Source organism: Gossypium arboreum, chromosome 7 (genome assembly GCF_025698485.1).
Source record: "Gossypium arboreum isolate Shixiya-1 chromosome 7, ASM2569848v2, whole genome shotgun sequence".
NCBI lineage: Eukaryota > Viridiplantae > Streptophyta > Magnoliopsida > Malvales > Malvaceae > Gossypium > Gossypium arboreum.
In genome coordinates, this window is record NC_069076.1 from 74,805,138 (window position 1) to 74,822,870 (window position 17,733).

General features: G+C 32.9%; 2 protein-coding genes, 1 long non-coding RNA gene and 1 other non-coding gene across 5 annotated transcripts; 1 reads left to right on the forward strand and 3 right to left on the reverse strand.

Moving 5' to 3' along the window:
• Positions 1–2,527: 2,527 nt before the first annotated feature.
• LOC128295125 (uncharacterized) lies at positions 2,528–4,020 on the forward strand. The gene is made up of 4 exons (XR_008285443.1): positions 2,528–2,590; positions 2,718–2,783; positions 2,901–2,945; positions 3,648–4,020. It is a non-coding gene; the product is annotated as an uncharacterized LOC128295125 (long non-coding RNA).
• Positions 4,021–6,386: 2,366 nt separating this feature from the next.
• LOC108468422 (protein KINESIN LIGHT CHAIN-RELATED 1-like) lies at positions 6,387–9,793 on the reverse strand. Its single transcript, XM_017769310.2, has 3 exons — positions 8,601–9,793; positions 7,151–8,059; positions 6,387–6,955 (listed from the first exon to the last, which is right to left on the reverse strand). The coding sequence occupies exons 1-3, from the start codon at positions 9,170–9,172 to the stop codon at positions 6,727–6,729; spliced, it is 1,710 nt and encodes a 569-aa protein (XP_017624799.1). The 5' UTR covers positions 9,173–9,793; the 3' UTR covers positions 6,387–6,726.
• Positions 9,794–9,913: 120 nt separating this feature from the next.
• Positions 9,914–9,984, reverse strand: TRNAG-CCC (transfer RNA glycine (anticodon CCC)). Its single transcript has one exon. It is a non-coding gene; the product is annotated as a tRNA-Gly (tRNA).
• Positions 9,985–12,685: 2,701 nt separating this feature from the next.
• LOC108481954 (pyridoxine/pyridoxamine 5'-phosphate oxidase 2) lies at positions 12,686–14,477 on the reverse strand. 2 transcript variants are annotated; one of them, XM_017785056.2, is made up of 7 exons: positions 14,330–14,477; positions 14,185–14,234; positions 14,036–14,093; positions 13,926–13,958; positions 13,727–13,822; positions 13,039–13,209; positions 12,686–12,946 (listed from the first exon to the last, which is right to left on the reverse strand). In XM_017785056.2, the coding sequence occupies exons 1-7, from the start codon at positions 14,417–14,419 to the stop codon at positions 12,845–12,847; spliced, it is 600 nt and encodes a 199-aa protein (XP_017640545.1). In that variant the 5' UTR covers positions 14,420–14,477; the 3' UTR covers positions 12,686–12,844. The 2 variants fall into 2 exon arrangements, with proteins under 2 accessions (XP_017640545.1, XP_017640553.1); XM_017785064.2 differs by lacking the exon at positions 13,926–13,958.
• Between the last annotated feature and the right edge of the window lie 3,256 nt (positions 14,478–17,733).

The window sequence follows — 17,733 nt, forward strand, 5'->3', positions numbered from 1 at the left end:
AGGATTGGGTTTGGGCGGGGGCGTCCGAATGTCGATCCTCCGCCCCTAGGAGCCCTAAAAATCTCCTTTTTTTCCTTTCCTTTTCTAAAACAAATGTTTCTTTAAAAAAAAGAGGCTTAATCTTAGGAAAAGTTTTGATTTTTTTTAAAGAGAAATTTTAGATTTTAAAAATAAAAATATGTTTTTTAGTCATTTCAAAGGAAAGTTTAAATTTTTAAATAAAGTTTTGATTTTTTTAACTATCTCAAAATAAAAGCTTTGATTTTTAAGAAAAATAGTGATTCTTTTTTTAAAGGAGAAAGTTTAGATTTTTAAAATAAAAATTTGTTTTTTTACTCATTTTAAAGGAAAGTTTTAAAATTTTTAAAAGAAAGTTTTGATCTTTTTCAACTATTTCGAAATAAAGTTTTGATTTTTAAAAAAAGTTTTGATTTTTTTAAAAGAAAATTTTGATTTTGTAAAAAGAAAATTCGACCACCGTACACGATGGCTCCACCACCGGAGGCCGTAGAACCAGTGGCTATCCGTTGGTGAAGCCATGACCAACATAAAAAGAAGAAGAGAAAGAAGAGATTTTTTTTTTTGAAAAAAATGAGGTTAAAATTAAAGAATAAATAGTTTTTTTTTCATTCACAGGTGCCAAAAATGAGTAATTTATTCCTTACCCCTTTATTTTTTAAATTTACAAAAAATACCTCATTTTTTGCAACACTGCCCTCACTCTCTGGCCTATTTACACTCGTACCCCTTTTGTTTATTCAAACATTCGATTTAATCCAAAATTTCAAAATTAAAAGTAAATTAATTGTTACATTAATCCTCTATTTTCCACATTTTTTTATCTTTTAGTCCCAAAATTAAGTTATATCATTTTGTTTCCATCTTTAATAAATTATTTACATTTATATCTTCCTTTTCATTTGCATTTATCGTTATATATTTAATGTCAATTATGCACTTTATTTTAATATTTTATATTTATTCACACTTGTATAATTTTTATTTATTCTTATTCCGTCTTTATTTATTTTCACATCTATTTATATTTATGTTTTTTTTACACATTCCCTTACATACATATTAATATTGTTTGTTTATGTTACTTTGATTCTTTTATTGCATTATGAATAAGGTGTATTATTATTATTATCATCATGTTAAGGTCTTTTTTATTTCATTTATTTAAGTTTTCTTTTTTTATTGCCCTTTTGAAACAATTTTAACTTTTCATTAACTTTAGCCAATTTAATTAATTTTTATTTTATTACTATTCGTTTTAAAAGAGGAACTTTAGGTCATTTTTCATCTTATAATTGTTGACATGAAGTTAGTTAAGTAGGTGTTACATTTTAATGAAACCATAAGATTTTTACATTTGGATTTAGATTAGTTTTTAAGATCTACCGTTTACCTTAGAAAAATTATATAGGATTCCTCTTTAGAATCTTAAATTATTATGTAAATATTCTTTAGGACTTTATTCAAGATTAAAACTAAATATTTTTGTAGGTGAATTGTAAATCATAAATAGGTCTTTCTAACTATTTTATTTTAGAAACTTTTTAAGAAAGCTAATAAATGTTATTTAAGATATATTATTTTAGAATTTTAACAAATTTAAACCTTAAATCAAGAATTTTAAAGTAATATAAATTATAAATCTGAGATAGGATACTTTCGTAAGATCTTGATAGGTCAACGTTATTAATTAAGTCTTTTAAATAATAATAATAATAAAAGATCGCATAAATTGCATATGGATTTTAATATTTCTCTTAATTTATTGGTAATTTCTACATTTTTTAGAATTCTAAAATAGAATTAATTTTAGGAATTAAAGGTATTTTACTAGAATTATTTAGGTATCCTTTAGGATTCTTGTTAAAAATAAAAATATCTAACTTAAGTTTCAAATTAGATAAGTTTGGTGAACACATCTTCATCGCGTTACAAGTAAACCAAAGAATTTACTTTAGAGTTTTTATTTAAGATTTCCATAAGATTTTAGCCTAGATTAAGACATTAATATGTTTAAAAAAAAAACTAGCTCTTAAGACCCCGTAGGACTATCCCCGGATAAGTGTCGTAGGGGAGCTATTGTAACGCCCCAAAATTTTAAAATTTAATTGTGAGAATCTGTAGTAATTAGATTTTTGTATCTCTAGTTTTATGCTATGCTTTTGTGTTTAAGGTCTGGAGTTTGAGTTGCATCGTTAAAAGTTTTGTTATCTTTAAATCAACCCTTATCCATGTATTATGTAGTTAAGTGCGATTCTGTGTAAATCTGTGTTAAGAATGAGCTTGTTTGGTTCACTGGTTAAGCATCTGTGTGTTTTTGTCTGGTTCTAAGTTCAAATCCCATTGTATGCGTTAGGAAATATTTTTGTTAAACATCAAAAGGCTAGTTGGTGGTTAATTTAAATCCTTCTGACTAATTCCATCGTCTTTTTCCTTTTCTGTTTGTTCTTTCCTTGTTCTTTACTTCTTCTTTTTTCTTTTTATATTTTTCCTTTTTGCTTGCTTCCATATTGGATTCTACGCTAATTGGGAACTTTTTCTTTGCTTGTCAAGTTGATTGTACAAGTACTGTGTAAGTTTAGACGTTATTTCTTTCGTTGTTGCAAGTTCGTCTTGTTATCGTTAATTTTGTTAAAACGGGGTTGTAACTCGTTTTACTTGAATGCAATGTTTAAACTCTCAATTGGTTACTTTGTTAGGCGAGGTTCTCACAAGAGATACTTCTCCATCACGTTAGTTCAGTTTCCACTGTTCGTGCGAGATAGGTGTGTGAAATTGAGTTAGGATTTTTGTTGAAATCTTCTACATAACCTTGATGATATATTGATCTTTGTGTTGAATTAAGAATGATTGTGAAATTGATTCTTGGATGGTCATATTAGGTTCGGAGATACTCTTACGTTATTCAGACATCAAAATGACTTCAGGTACGCGCTGAAAACCTTAAATTTTATGAATTTCGATCACTGGAAAATGTCACTGTTGACGCCACATGGCCAGGCACACAGGCGTGTGTCCAGGCTATATGAGCCATAAGGCCATGTGCCAGGCCGTGTAACTCACTATTCATCACTGTGAGGTCACATGGGCGTATGCCCAGGCCGTGTGTGGCCATATTAGTGCATGGTTCACACAAGAATGTGTCTAAGCCGTGTAACTCAATGTTCATTATCTTGGTGTCACACAGCTAAAGACACGGGCATGCGTCTAGGCCGTGTAACTTTTTGGTTGAGCCTTAGGACCACATGGCCAATGACATGGGCGTGTGCCTAGACCGTGTAAGACACACGGGAAGAGGACATGGGTATGTGTCTAGGCCGTGTATAACTCACTGTTTATGTTTTGGAACCATACGGTAGAGGACACGGGCGTGTGAACCATACGGGCAAGGACACGGGTGTGTCTCCAAGCCGTGTGGCTTGTAAATTAGGTCTGAATCTTGATTTTTTGAGGTCGTGTGTGTGGCTGACACTGATCTTAACCTCCTCAATGTATGAATGATCTGAATTCGATTGTATGGGAACTTTTGATGTTCTATGATTGACATATGTATAGTGTAATTGTGATAGCTATTTCTGATATTGAACTGTACTCTATAAATGTGGACATTGTACATTGCATATACATAGGTTGGGATACTATGAAGAAGGAAGTACTCTGATCTGAATTAGTGGCTAAGCCACCATGCGGATAATTCTGAATCTGGCGCTTTGACGCTTTCTGGTGTAGCAGCTAAGCTGCGATTCTATAATCGTGTCAGACAGACATTTTATGGTGTGTAGGGTTGGATGGACATTAAACGTCCTATTGGTGTGTTGGGACGGCCGAAAACAGTGTGTAGAGGTTGGGGGTAGAAAAAACTAACATATGAAATTGATTTATTTTGTAAATGAAACTAAAACTACTTTTGCTTCTGTAACTAAACTGTTCTGTATCTGAACTGTAACGAATTCTATTGCTTTCTTAAATCTCAAGATTCAAGAATGCCCTTCAATTGTATCATACGTGAATGAATCTCTTTTATGCGTTGAGTTCACAACTTATTTATTTTCTAATTGAATTGCAAGTGGTTCACAAACTTGAATGGGTCGGTGTTGTGAGAGCTCGGTCAAGCTTTAGCCTTTCATTTAATAATTACTATTAGGGTTTTCGGTAGTTTATGATAATGTGATGTTTTGGGAAATTGCATACTTAATTAACTGTGTTCTAGATATTATGTAGAGAACGATTTGTGTTATTGCATTAAAACTGTGAATTCGTAAGATTGATGATGTAACTCTCAAGACTTGGTCTGGACGTCTAGGTCAGGTTTTGGGTGTTACAGCTATAACCTTCCCCACACATAATCGTACTCCCGAACTCGAAATTTGGTGATGAGATCGAGTCTTGACTTTTAGGATTTTTCGTAGTATTAATTCTAGATTTTTAGATGCTAGGTGGCTAACCAACCTAGCCCTAATTGGTTAGTGACGACTCTACGTTAATTTAGGCCCTTCGTGTCTAACTTTGCTTACTAGGCCCCCGTACTCTTATGTAGGCAACGTTACGACATTCATGATTTAACTTTGAACTATTTTCATTTTCTTACATTGATACCTTTTTCTTTAATCAAATTTTAATACCTGAACTATTGTTTCGTTACATATTTTGGCCAATGATACTAACATGTTAGTTACTTAAAATAGGTCATATGGCAAATGTTGACAACTTTAAAAAAATTAGAAAATTAAAATCTAAAAAAATATTGAAAATATTTAAATTTTGTAAAAAAACAAAAACATATATTAGAATTAGACCTGTTCATGGGTTAGGCTACTCGCCTAGGCCTGAAGGCTCGTCCGAAATTTGGGAAGGTTTGGACAAAAATATTAGGCCTGAAAATTAGGTTTGGGATAAAAAAAAAAAGGCTCATTTAAAATATGGGTCAAGCTCGGGTTTAAACATTCAAGGCTAGAGCCCAGCCTAACCTGACCCGTTTTTAAGTTTATGATACTTTATATTATGTAATTTAGAGCACATTAAAAAATAAACCTATACTAAATATATAATACTACTCTAATATATTGATTCAAAAAAATACTACTCTAATATAAACTTTAAAATAATGTTAAGATATCCATATAAAACTTTCAATAAATAAAAATATATGTAAAATTTTATGAAATATTAAAATAATATAATACAAAATATTTTTTTTAAAAATATGGACGAGACTAAAATGAGCTTGGATTAGTTTTTTACAGATGTGGACGGATTTTGACAAAATTTTAGACCCATATTTCGAGTCGGATCAAGCTTAGGCAAATATAAAATATATTAATATCATACTTAAACCCGACCCAACTCATCAGCACATCTAATTAGAATCTCTTAAAAGATCTACAAAAATTAAATCAAAATTAAAACTAAATAGTTTTGGAACTAAAATTTCTTAAACCAAAAAATTCAATATAATTAATTACTTCTAAATTCTATTTTTTCCCGCCATTGATGATAGCTTATAGTAATCTTCAGCCACATCAACAACCTCCTCTTTTTGATTTCAAAATCCATTGTTGCCTATTCATAGTCTAAGTCCAGCCTCAACACTGTTGTCTCTTCCAAGCCCTTTGCCAGATCTAGCTTGATGATCAAATGGTGGGGTTTTTTTTTCTTCCAATTTGTGGATTTTAATATGGGTTTTAGATCTGGGACTGGGTTGTAAGGATATTTCATCCATTGAATGAACAGTCCAGCTTGTATGGATTTCATCCAATCCAAGTCGACGATTGCAGGTAGATGGTGAGGAAAGTGACTGATTTCTTCCATAACTTTTTTACTTGCTCAGCTAAAAGAAATCTGGGTTTCATGATATTCGTAATGGGATTATGCTTTCTAATCAAGGAAGGGCATTTGGGATTTGGGTTTTATCGATTATTAAGTTAAAATTCTAGATTTTTGATGAATTTGTTTAGTTTAACACCCATTTGACAATTAAACATGAGAAATGGGAAAACAGTATTTTACTAGGAAATTTCAATCTCCATAGTTTACTGTAAAAAGCTTTGCTAGGAGATGTAATTTGAACATAAATGAGGAGTAAGTTTATAATTTGACCTTCTAATTAGTTCTGAGAAGCAACAAGCCATTTTAAAACATTGATTTGGCTCGAGAAGTTACTACTTTATCCTTACTTTTTTTTTTTCCTTAGAGAAATACTCAATGGTTTTTTAAAAAAATTTAACTTTAAGTGCCTAATATTATCGTTAAAATGGGTTTTTTAGAAAATAAAATGATTATTTTATACATGACGTTGTAAATAAAAAAATATATTAAAAATTATAATATTTCAATAAAAAATTATAAAAATAATTTATTATAACTCATGGTTTATCATTATTTAAAATTTTATAAAATTTTAGTAACCATAGTTTTGAAACACAAACTCCCACTCCCACGGCGCATAACGTTTCTTTGGATTGGAAGAATCTTGGTCGAGGTAATCCACTCATCCTGATCAATAAAACTATCGACAACTGGAAATTACAACTTATCCATCCAATTCCTATCCATGTTTGATTCAACTATCAAAACGTAAACAGGAAAAAGAATATATATATATATATATATGAAATTAAGGGTCCACTAAATTGAAAGGGGAAAATATATATTTGTTCCACTATTTGATATAACATAAGTAGAGGTGCGATGCTTGCTTGCTTGGTTCAATCAAGTTCTAAAACCAAAAGTTGACCACCTCTTTGCACTCTCCTTCTTGGCACTTCTGGCATCAAGTAGTTTTTCAAGTGATTTTCCTTTTCTGTTCCGCGTCCTTCCTGCTTCTTTCAGCAGCTCTGCTAGCCTTTTCTTTTCGTCATCTACCTCCGGATTTGCTGTTCCCAGCTTTTCTTCTCTCATTTTAAGGATGTATTCCAATATCTCAATTGCATCTTCCACCCTGCGTTCAACAAATAAAACTCCATGTTCAATGTAGCAGCCACATAGACGTCATCTATTCGGAAATATCAAACACAGAGGTCCCAATAATCTGCTTATGTAACCAGATCTTCAAAGCATATGCAGTGCGATAATAAATACAGATACCCACAATGACTTGAACAAGAACAGGGAAAGAATGCGGAATAATGCTTACCTTCCAATGGCATCATAGGTGGCAGCAAGGTTGCTATAAACTCCAAGAGTCTCTAAGTGACATGGGCCGCATTCCTGTTCCAATATCTTTCTTGCCTCTTCAAATAACTCGATGGCCTCGTCTATTCTGTAAAGTTGCACACTTGCCAGTCCCATCTGGTTCAATACGATTCCAAAGAAGGCTGATTTACTCTCCCCACTAGCACGGAGCTTTGCCACGGCATTTTGGAAAGAGTTTCGAGCATCCCCATACCTCCCAACCATGTAGAACATCACGCCCATCTGTGCTTCAATTCCTGCAATCGTGCTTCGGTTGCCAGGAGTGTCCTCCAGTAACTTCACTGCTTTCTCAAGGAGCCTCAAAGCCTCTTCAATCTCATCCAAAGATTCATAGATGGCTGACACTTCAGTCAATCCACTAGCAATCTCCTCCGATGTAGTTCCAGGGACAGGCTTTGCATATATCCTCAAGGCATTCTCACAGTAGGATTTGGATTCCCTTAGCTTGCCAGTCTTGTGGTAAAGATCAGCAAGCCGAATAAAGACCAAAGCCACCGAAGGGTGGCTTTCCCCTTTCGTGGATTTAAATACCGTAAGTGCCTTCTGGTAGGCGAAGATTGCCTCGTCGAATCTGCCAAGGGACAAATAGATGTTGCCAATACTAACATCAATGGCAGCCACTTCATTTTCTTGACCATTAGCAATCATTGACATGCTGGAGAGGACGAGGTGTTCGAGGGCAGATTCATAGTCTCCCTTGGCTTCACAAACAAGAGCCATAAGCCTGCGGTCAGCTGCTTCTTCAAGGGATGCTGGTGCACTGTGCTCCTTGTGGATTTCAAGGGTCCTCTTGCAGAGATTTTCGGCCTCGTCAAGTTGCATGGCTTGAACATGGGCCTCAGCTAAATACCTGCCATTTTCAGTCACTTCATAATGTGCACCTATGCTACTTACTTTTAACACCATATTTAGGTATGACAGAGACAATGTCTAAACCTACAGGTACGGAGCAAGATACACAAACGGTCCATTAATCAGGCTAGTAAAATGATTATTTTTGGTATTAAGATATTTTGAATCAGATTTAGAAAAAGAATATATCATACATAAGTCCGATTTAATCTATAAAAACATATAATTGTAACAATTTTGATAAATATTAATCATACAAAATATTATCTAATGTAATTTCGCAATTACACAAAACATTATACAATTAAATTAATTATTGCAATTTTAATAATTAGATAAAATTTTACCCAATTGCACAAATGATTGGTAATTAGTAATGTATAAAATATTATCCAATTACAGAAATTATTATATTACTTTGAAATCATCCCACTTTCAACCTCCAAACCAAAGACAAACATGCATAATGCAGTGACCCAGGTCCCAAGAAACCAAGAAAACTGTAAATTAGTAAATAAGGGAGGAATGGGATCAGTTACCTGCAAGTCTCAGCAACTCTAGGATCCGAATCCCCAAGAGCTTCAATCTGGATCCTCAACCCAGACTCGTAGCACCTAATGGACCGGTCCAGTCGACCCATCATTGAATACGTGTCCCCTAACTGCATGCACCCAGAAAATTTGGCCAGTGCATCATCCGTCACATCAATGGACCGCTCCAAAACCGGAACCGCTTCCTCAAACCTCCCCAAGCTACTATATATGGCCGCCAGGACGTGCAAGCTCATAGCCAGCTCCAGACCTGGACCCGAACACCTCTCGAAGGATTTCGAGGCTCGGATGGCGTAATCCAATGCCTTATTCGGATTATCACCGGAAGCGATAGTGTCTCGGGCGAGCTTGAGGAGGAAAGGACCCAGATCCGGATTTTCGAGAGAGTATTCATCGATGCCCGATTTATCTGGGGTCTTTTTCGTTGGCTTGGTACGTGAAACCGAAGGGGACGGAGATGGGGGTCGCCTGGTTCCGCCGGCGCCGTTTTCAGTTGCGGCTATGAGAACCCGCAATGGTGTCGCATTGGGTGGAGTTTTAACGGAAAACAGACCCGGCATTGGCCAAGATATTCAAGATATTCTTTTCTTTAGCAACTGGAAAACTTACTGTTGGTTTGAAAGAAGCGGTAAGTAGAATATAAAAAGAGGGGAAGGGAAGGTGAAGGAAATGATTAATGGTGATAGCGATAGGGGTGGTGGTGGTGGAGGGTTGCTTGGAGGAAACGCTTCATGATCAAAGAATTTAGGCACTTTTTTAATTTAATTAAAAAAAAATTAGATGGAAAAGAGATACGAAATCCGTCCCATTCAACAAGAGATTATTCCTGCTTCAGCGGCTTTCATGAGTGTGTGACGAGTGTTCTTTACTTGATTTGTAAGAAAGAAATAATGAAAAGGGGGGTTTGGCTTTCATTTCACAGCCAGTGGCTATTGCTCCTTGGCTTGGTAGTGTTTGGTGAGGGATGAGAGTAGAATGGAAGGTCCCTGGTTGTTGCGCCACATTGTTTGCTGTCAAATATTGTCACTTGCCTTCTCTTTCACTTTTTCTGTAAGAAAGCTGCATATGATGATATTCACATTTACTTAAATCTGAAAAATCCAAGATTGTCTGGACAGCTTTCTCATCAAACCAAATAAATTTCCTCTCCTCTGCTGTTTGTTTGATCATTGATGCCCTTAAATATAATTATTAATGGATTGAAAATGCAGTATGACAGTTGAAATTGAATGCCAATTATCACCCATACCAAACGCTCAAACGTCGCCTGAATGAGCAAAAAAGACTAATAAAAAAACTAATGCGCATCCGGGGAATCGAACCCCGGTCAGTACCGTGGGAGGGTACTATGATACCACTACACTAGATGCGCTTTATGTGTCTATGGCTTTAACACAAATAAATAACTTGAGCTAACTGAAAACCAAGGGCTGAGGCACAGTGGTGAAAGCGTTCTTTCCACTTTTCATTGTTGGCATTCTATTGTCATGGATTGCAATTCATTGTTCATCGTGTATCCTGTAGGAGCGTTTTTTTTTTTGGTGGATAAGCAGTTCTTTCCTATTTTATCCAAAAGCAATTAACTGCTACGATGTCCTACGAGTTTATTAATGCTGGACTCAGTTATAATACGGTAGAATTTAGTTTCCATGCATTACATATTCTTTATGGTCGAATATTAGGTGTCAAAAATTGCATCCATATGATATGTCCCTGCCGCTGAACCAATGAGGCCTCCCTCACAACATACGACAAAAAAAAAAAAACACTAATGCATGCTTCGGAAATGACTAGGAACTGGTTCAAGAAAATGGCGACCACAGTCCTTCCATTAAAAAATTTTGCTTGTGAGATTTTTAGCTCAAACAAAGGCCTCAGGATGGAATTGTAAATGCTTCTGATTCTGATGTCTGAAAAATATAAAATTATGCAGAGAAAACATTTTGATACTACAGCTACAAAAGAAAGGCTAAGTTGAGAATGCTTTGCGTTTGACATTATACACTGTCCTTACTCATCTATGTCTAATTGATTAGATAAAAGTGAGGTGAATGATAGAGAAAAAGGTATTATTTATCCTTGGGGTCTCGCCAACAAAGCAGCATCAACACACAACGCTTGATAATGTACAGCTTTGCTCGCTTCTCCTTTAGGATCCTACTTCTTGGAAACTCAACTTTGCCTCGTTTCCTCACGGGAAATCCCACACATCCTATTCCCATTATTATTTTTCCCTCTCTTCTGCCTTGCCAGAGGAATAGAAATGAAAAGCAAGTGTCGATTCTCCTTGCTTTCTGTGATATCTTTATCAATTAAATAAATATTAGACCTGCATAGGAGTTACAGAGGTTGGTTACAAAAATTTATCCTCTGCAGCTGTAAGTTACATGCATGTTTACTGGCGTAAGACTTGGACGTTGTGATTGTCCTAGGAAGCTCCGCAAAGTATCTGATAGCCCATATTCTTGCATTCAAATTGCGGTATTTGGTTACAGTGGCATCTTTTTTTAATGAAAGAATTTCTAGATATTTGTTCCAGGCCAAGTGTTGTTCTACTGATAGGGGGGTTAGCTTGATGCCAGCCTGTTTGTTTTTTATTACAGGAATCTCGTGTGCCAACTTGTAGGTCCATGGAAAGCAACGAAAGGGTTTTGGGGTTATTGTTATCATTGGAGAGAAAACAAGAAGGAAGGCTGAACAGAAGGCGACACAAAATGAGCGTAGCAGAAGCGAAAACCCGACTTGAAATTTGTGAACGATAACCACACGATTTAGAAGCAGAGAGGCCGCTGACATTATCTCTCACTCACACACGTACGTGTTCGGTGTTCCGTAGCTTGACATCGACAAGTTACAGGATCATCATGGATTCATGTTGAAGCAATGAACTATTTCCTAAGCAATCTAGTTGATTTTAGCTAAATACCAAGAACACTTCTTAATTCTCCTTCATTTTCTCTAAATTAGCTTTTTTTAGGTCATCATCATTAAATTTAGATTATTGAAATATATGGAATATTATAATATTTTAAATCTAAATTAAACTAATTATATAATTTTAAAATTTGTATTTGTACATTCAATGGGACTTGTACTGTATCCATGACTTTTTTCTCTTCGTCTGACAAATTTCCATGATTTCTTATATTTTAAATTTTATGCAAATTAATCTATTTAAAATCCATTTAGATTAATCGATTAAGTTAATTGATTCAAGAATTATTCATCTGATTGCTACAATCAATGTCATTATTGAAAATAGAGTGAAAGATAAACCAATTTTAATATTTATTTTGGGTTTTATTTTTATTTTTATTTTATTTTTGGATCATATTGATTGTCCAAATTCTAGAATTTGTGTTTCTTTCATTTTGTAATTTTCTTTGAATTTTTATAAATAATTTCATTTATCCATTGTTAAATTGATGATTTGATTAATTTAATTACCCGTTCAATTCTTACACCATTTATCCATTTTTATATTTTTGCATCAACCGTAATGTCAACAATGAAATAGCGGACTTAATAACCATTAAAGGCCACATTAATGCCATAATGGTCAAAGACAAAAAAATATCGATCAAGAATTTTAATTAATGCGATTTAGAAATTTAAGTGCTTTAATGCCTTTTTTTGTTGAGAGGTTTAATTGATTTTTTTTTTTCAAAACTAAAGGCTTATCTACCCCTTCTTAAGCTTGCTCAAGTGAGTTAGATATTGTTAACTCGTGATACCAGCTAATATTATAAGTAAAATAAAAACGATTGATGAAAAATATTGCTGTCTGTCCTATCCAATGCAAGAAGTAGTTTTTGACGTTACCATTTAGCTGGTTTAGGAAAAGGGAAATGAAGTTAGGAATGCCATAGCACAGTGAAAGAAAAAGGGGGGAGGGGCGAATCAGTTGGGTAATTGGAGAGCGTAGAGGAAGCACTTGACAGCGTGCGAGTCGGAAGAGGAAGTGAAGAGGTCCCTAAGGTCGGTGCAATGCGTACATGGTCTGAAATTTGTTATTGAATCTAAAATAAAGCACAACACAACAAACAATAAAGAGTAAATTGTAGTCAGGCGCCTTATTACATGATCAAGAAGAAACTATATTTATTTATGGAATCTAAAATACATACATACAACCAGCGAAAATTGATGTATAAAAGATTATAATATGTTATTCCACATCAACCATATGCCATTGTGTGTCCATCTCATGGCTTTAGAAACTGAAAACAAAATCAAGGGTTGATTCTCTCTGATGTCCAGTTTTTCACTCCATTCATATCAAGTGTAGATATAAACTTAACTCTCTCATTATTCTTCAAATTCAAATAATCAACCTGCAAATTATGATATCAATCTTAAACAGAAGTAATCAAAATGAAGAAGTGGATGTGACAGATAGAAACTGTATATTTGGAGGAGGGATAACCTGATCAGGATCAAGAACAAGCAGACAAAAAGCAGCAACCGGGCCAATTGAAGGATCTAAACGAACTTCCTCCTCACTTTGGTGCTCACTTATGCGGGGCAGACCAGGATTAGGTCCCAAGTATTGTAGCCTTGATTTAACAGAGCTAGCAAACCAAGATTTCTCCCTTTGCTGCAGTATGCACGCATGTATTAAGTGCTTAACGGAGTAGGTTTCACGAGTTAACCAAACACTAACTCAGTTGGGAAATGACTAAAAAGTTATCTTTTTTACGAAGTAATAAATATTATATCAGAAGAATGTTTGCCATTTTGTTGTTTTCTATAGCTCAGAATAAATCTAGAACACATAATGGGATCTGAACTTAAGGCACAAATGATTCTTTAAAGCCTAATTTATTTCACAATTTCTTTTTTCCATAATCAACAAAGTTACAATATGCTTAATCCTTTTAATCTATTAAATTATTATTAGTTGCTAAATAAAATTGATATTTTATATATCATAAGATTAATGAATTTAAATATTATTTAAATTAACTTATATTTTATTGTATACAATGAATATATAACTCTACATAGATTAAAAACTCTTTTCAAAAAGTACTTAAAACGAGTCCTGAGTCATTTTATTAGCAATATAAGTTCATATAATAATGGAGTCAAATATTGGTGGATTGTTGCCTAACCTGGAGTTTGAAGTTGTCAGGATTGGATCCATCAATAAAATCAACTCTTCCACTGATTCGAAACTGCTCCCATGAATCGGTAAAGTACCAACACATCTGCAATGAAAAGGAGAAATAAAAAAGGATTTACATTAAACCCTAAGTAAAATACAGGTTATTGAAAATAATGGGTATACTATACCCTCAAAAAAGAAAATACCTCAGCAAAAGGGCAATGCTTTAGCTCTTCTATCTGCGAAATTAACAAATAATATTGTACCCATTTCAGAATTGAAAGAATCCGGAAAGAGGGGAAGTGAATTAAAGAACCTTGTGAGTCCTGTTATCGGTGTTGATATGGAACTTGTCGCTGCTCTCTTGAAATCCTCTGTAAATTCAATCGAATCGCATTGAATACCAAACAAATGAAATTTGGAATTTGAGAAGCATTTTACACAGAAACGAATGAAAAAGGGTACCTAAAAACCAAGGTGCGATTGGAGGGTCTTCCGTTGCATCCCACCGTGGCCTATAACAGTAAGAAGTAGCAACAACAAGTCAACAAAAAAAAGAAAATAAAAAAAAAAAAGAAGGGAAGAGTGAAAAAGGAGAAAGGCGGCTAACGAGTTGAAAGTAGGAAGAGTGCTTGAGATGGGAATTAGATTCCAAAGCGTTGAGAAGAAGTTGCTTCCACGGAGCTGTTATTGTTCCCATTCCCTTTTTCTTTTTCCGTTTTACACAGTAACTCGTGGTGTGAGATATTGTTTTTGAATCGCAGTTGGGCCCAAAGTTGTTTAGATTTGAAGGAACAAAGTCCAAGGACTTCATCCTATTTACGTCCAAATCTTATTACTTAAAAACCAACCCATTTGACTTCGCTTCTTCATACCCTTTCCAATGAAACTCACACTGAAGCCTGCTTTACAGAAAATTAAAAGTGTTCATGGGTAGAATTTAATTCGGGTTAGACTTCAATAATTTTTTTACAAAGGATTCTTAAATAGATTTATCTACCATAAAATGAATATAATCAAAATAAATTTTATATACACTAAAAATACATTTAACATATTTAAATTTAGAGTAAATAATTGAATAAAAATAAATAAATCAACGGAATATAAATGTTACAAATTTTCCTTGAAATAAATCTTTCAATTATAATTTTAGATATGACATATTGTTCGAGATTTGATTTTGTTTCTACATCATAATCTAAAAGTGTAATTTACAGCGACTCTTCTCCCATTAATCGCCAATAAATCATAATCATATATGAAACAATAGATCATAGATCGTATGCTATTGTCTAGTGCTACTTAGATTTATTTCATAATATTCTCTTATTTGATTCAAACCTAGCATAGTTCTGTAGTTTGTATTCACTCTTATTATTTAATAGTATAAGTTGTGCACCTTAATTTGACTCACAAAACACATGAAAAATATTAAATATTTAAATGTAAGTATTATTATTCTTATAATTAATCCTAAATTAATAAAAAATTATTTCATTGGAAAGAATAAAACTAATTCTTCAAATAAAGAAAAATATAATTTGCACATACCTTTTAAAAAGAAGTTGACACTTGTCAATGTATTTGATATTATTGTTGACTGTAATGACCCTATAACAATCCGTTTTTAATAGTATCAGAAGCAGTGGTTTCGGGACCACAATTTCGATTAGTGAGTCACTAAATATTATTTTTTTTAATATTTACGAGTCTATGGTAGTGTTGTATTAAAGTTTGGTTTAGTAATTTTGATGTTTGGTTGGTTAATTAGTTAAAAAGGACTAAATTGTAAAAAATTGTAAAAGTCAATCCATATTGATTTTTATTTGTTAAAATGCTTAAATGGTTTAAGTGGGAGGATTTAATTGATAATTAGATCATAAGGATTTTTAATGGACGGTTAAGGTTATTATTTGGTTAAAACTTTATGTTAATAATAAGGGTAAAGTTATAATTAGATAAATAATAATAAAACATAAACAAAAGAAAATAACATCATCATCTTCATTAGCTTTCCACCAAAATTTTAGAGAAGAAAACACCATAGCCAAAGCTTGATTTTCAGCTTAGCTTAGAATTGTGCATGTAAGTGATTTTTCTACCTATTTTTTTTGTAAATTTTATGTTTTTGAGATCGTTGTAGCTTAATCTAGCTAGCTCAGGGACTATTTTGTGAAAATGTTAAGAGTTTGAAAAATTACCATTGATATTTTTAAATGTTTTTTTATGTTAATTGATGGAGCTTGAACCTTGATGTTGAATTAGAACTAGTTTGTAAAATGAATTTGAATAGTTTTTAGTCTAGGGACTAAAATGTTAGAATGTTAGCATGAAATTTTCTATGAATTTAGTCGAAATAGAGATTTTAAGGGATGGTATATGAATCGACTCAAAAGTACGAGGCTTAATTGTGAAAATATGTAAATTTTGGTTTTAGGGACTAAATTGCATAAAGATAAAAGTTTAGGATAAAATTGTAAAATAAAATTAAAAGGGTTCATATGCATCTAATAAGTATTATAAAGTGTTATATATTGATTGTTTGAATTTAATCATTATTTAGATCAAGAAACAAATCAATTGGACAATAATTGTGGAAAAGGAAAGATAGCGGAATAGTCATCGGTGTTGTGTTTATTGCCTTTTTTGGTTAGGTAAGTTTGTATTGTGTATAAAATAACTAAATTGTTACTTTTTTGATATAATGCATATATGTATGTGTGCGATTGAATTTATTTGTGTAGTAATATTAAAGCTTTGGATGGATTAAAATGTATTAATATCATATTTTGGGTATGTATTTGAAAACAGAAAGTTATATGGTTGAATATGAAACAAGGCTTGTATGAACTTAATGAATGCCTAGAATACAAATGACATGTCATTGGGGCTATTACTGTTTTGGGTGTTGGTCTTGGGTGACCTTGTAATGGCCTAAATTCAAGGTTATTGGAACAGTGGTTTCGTAACCACAAATCCGATTTAAAGAGAAATTTATTTCAATATTTTTGTATGAAAATTGATATGATAGGAAAATCGTATGAAAATATTGATAGAAAAATTTTACCGATTTAGTGGTTAGTTAGAAAAAGAAATTATTGAAGAAATTGGGTAAAAACAAGGTATCGAGACCACTATCTCATAAAACCGAGTCAAAAATAATTTTATAAATATTTATGAAATGTTAGTAATGTGGTATTAAAATTTCGTTAGGAAATTTTAATGTTTGGGTAGTCAATTAAATGAAAAGGACTAAATTGTAATAGGTGTAAAAGTTGCTAGAATGATTAAATAGCTTAAAATTCTAATGAGAAAGGATTTAAAAGGAAATTAGACCCAAAATTTATTTGGACTGGACGGCAAGGGTATGAAATCAGCAGAAAAATTGATAAATTAAGGGTAAAATTGGAATATTGTAAAATTAACTAAATAAAACTAGGACTAAATATCTAGATTTCTCTTCATTTCTCTTCAATTCCAGCAGCTAAAAACGCCATAGGAGGGTTATCTAAGCTGGTATTTCATAATTTTTGCACCAAGTGAGTTAATCCTTGCCTTTTTCTTGTAATTTTTGTGTTTCTAAGACTTTTGCAACTAGGTCCTACTATTAAATTCATTAGTTTTTGATTTCATGGATGAAATTGCAAGTCACCATGATTGAGTTCTGTAATTTTATGATGAAATAGAATGAAATTAAAGCTTTAATTTGTTTATGAGATGATTTTATTAGGTAATTTCAATAGAAATTGATTTTTAGGACCTAATTGTGAAAATGCTTGGAATCCAAGTCTATTGCTGAAATTATGATTCCTAAAGGTTGTAAAATAGTTTAAGGTGATAGAATAAAATATTAATTGAGAAAAATAAGTTCAATTGAGAGGCTAATTGAGTAGGGACGAAATTATCATTTATTAAAAGCTTAGGGGAAAAATGGTAATAAACAGCTTGCACAAAAACAGTTTGGACAGCAGCAGTAGACTAACTTTGAAAAATCACTATAAATTGTAGAAA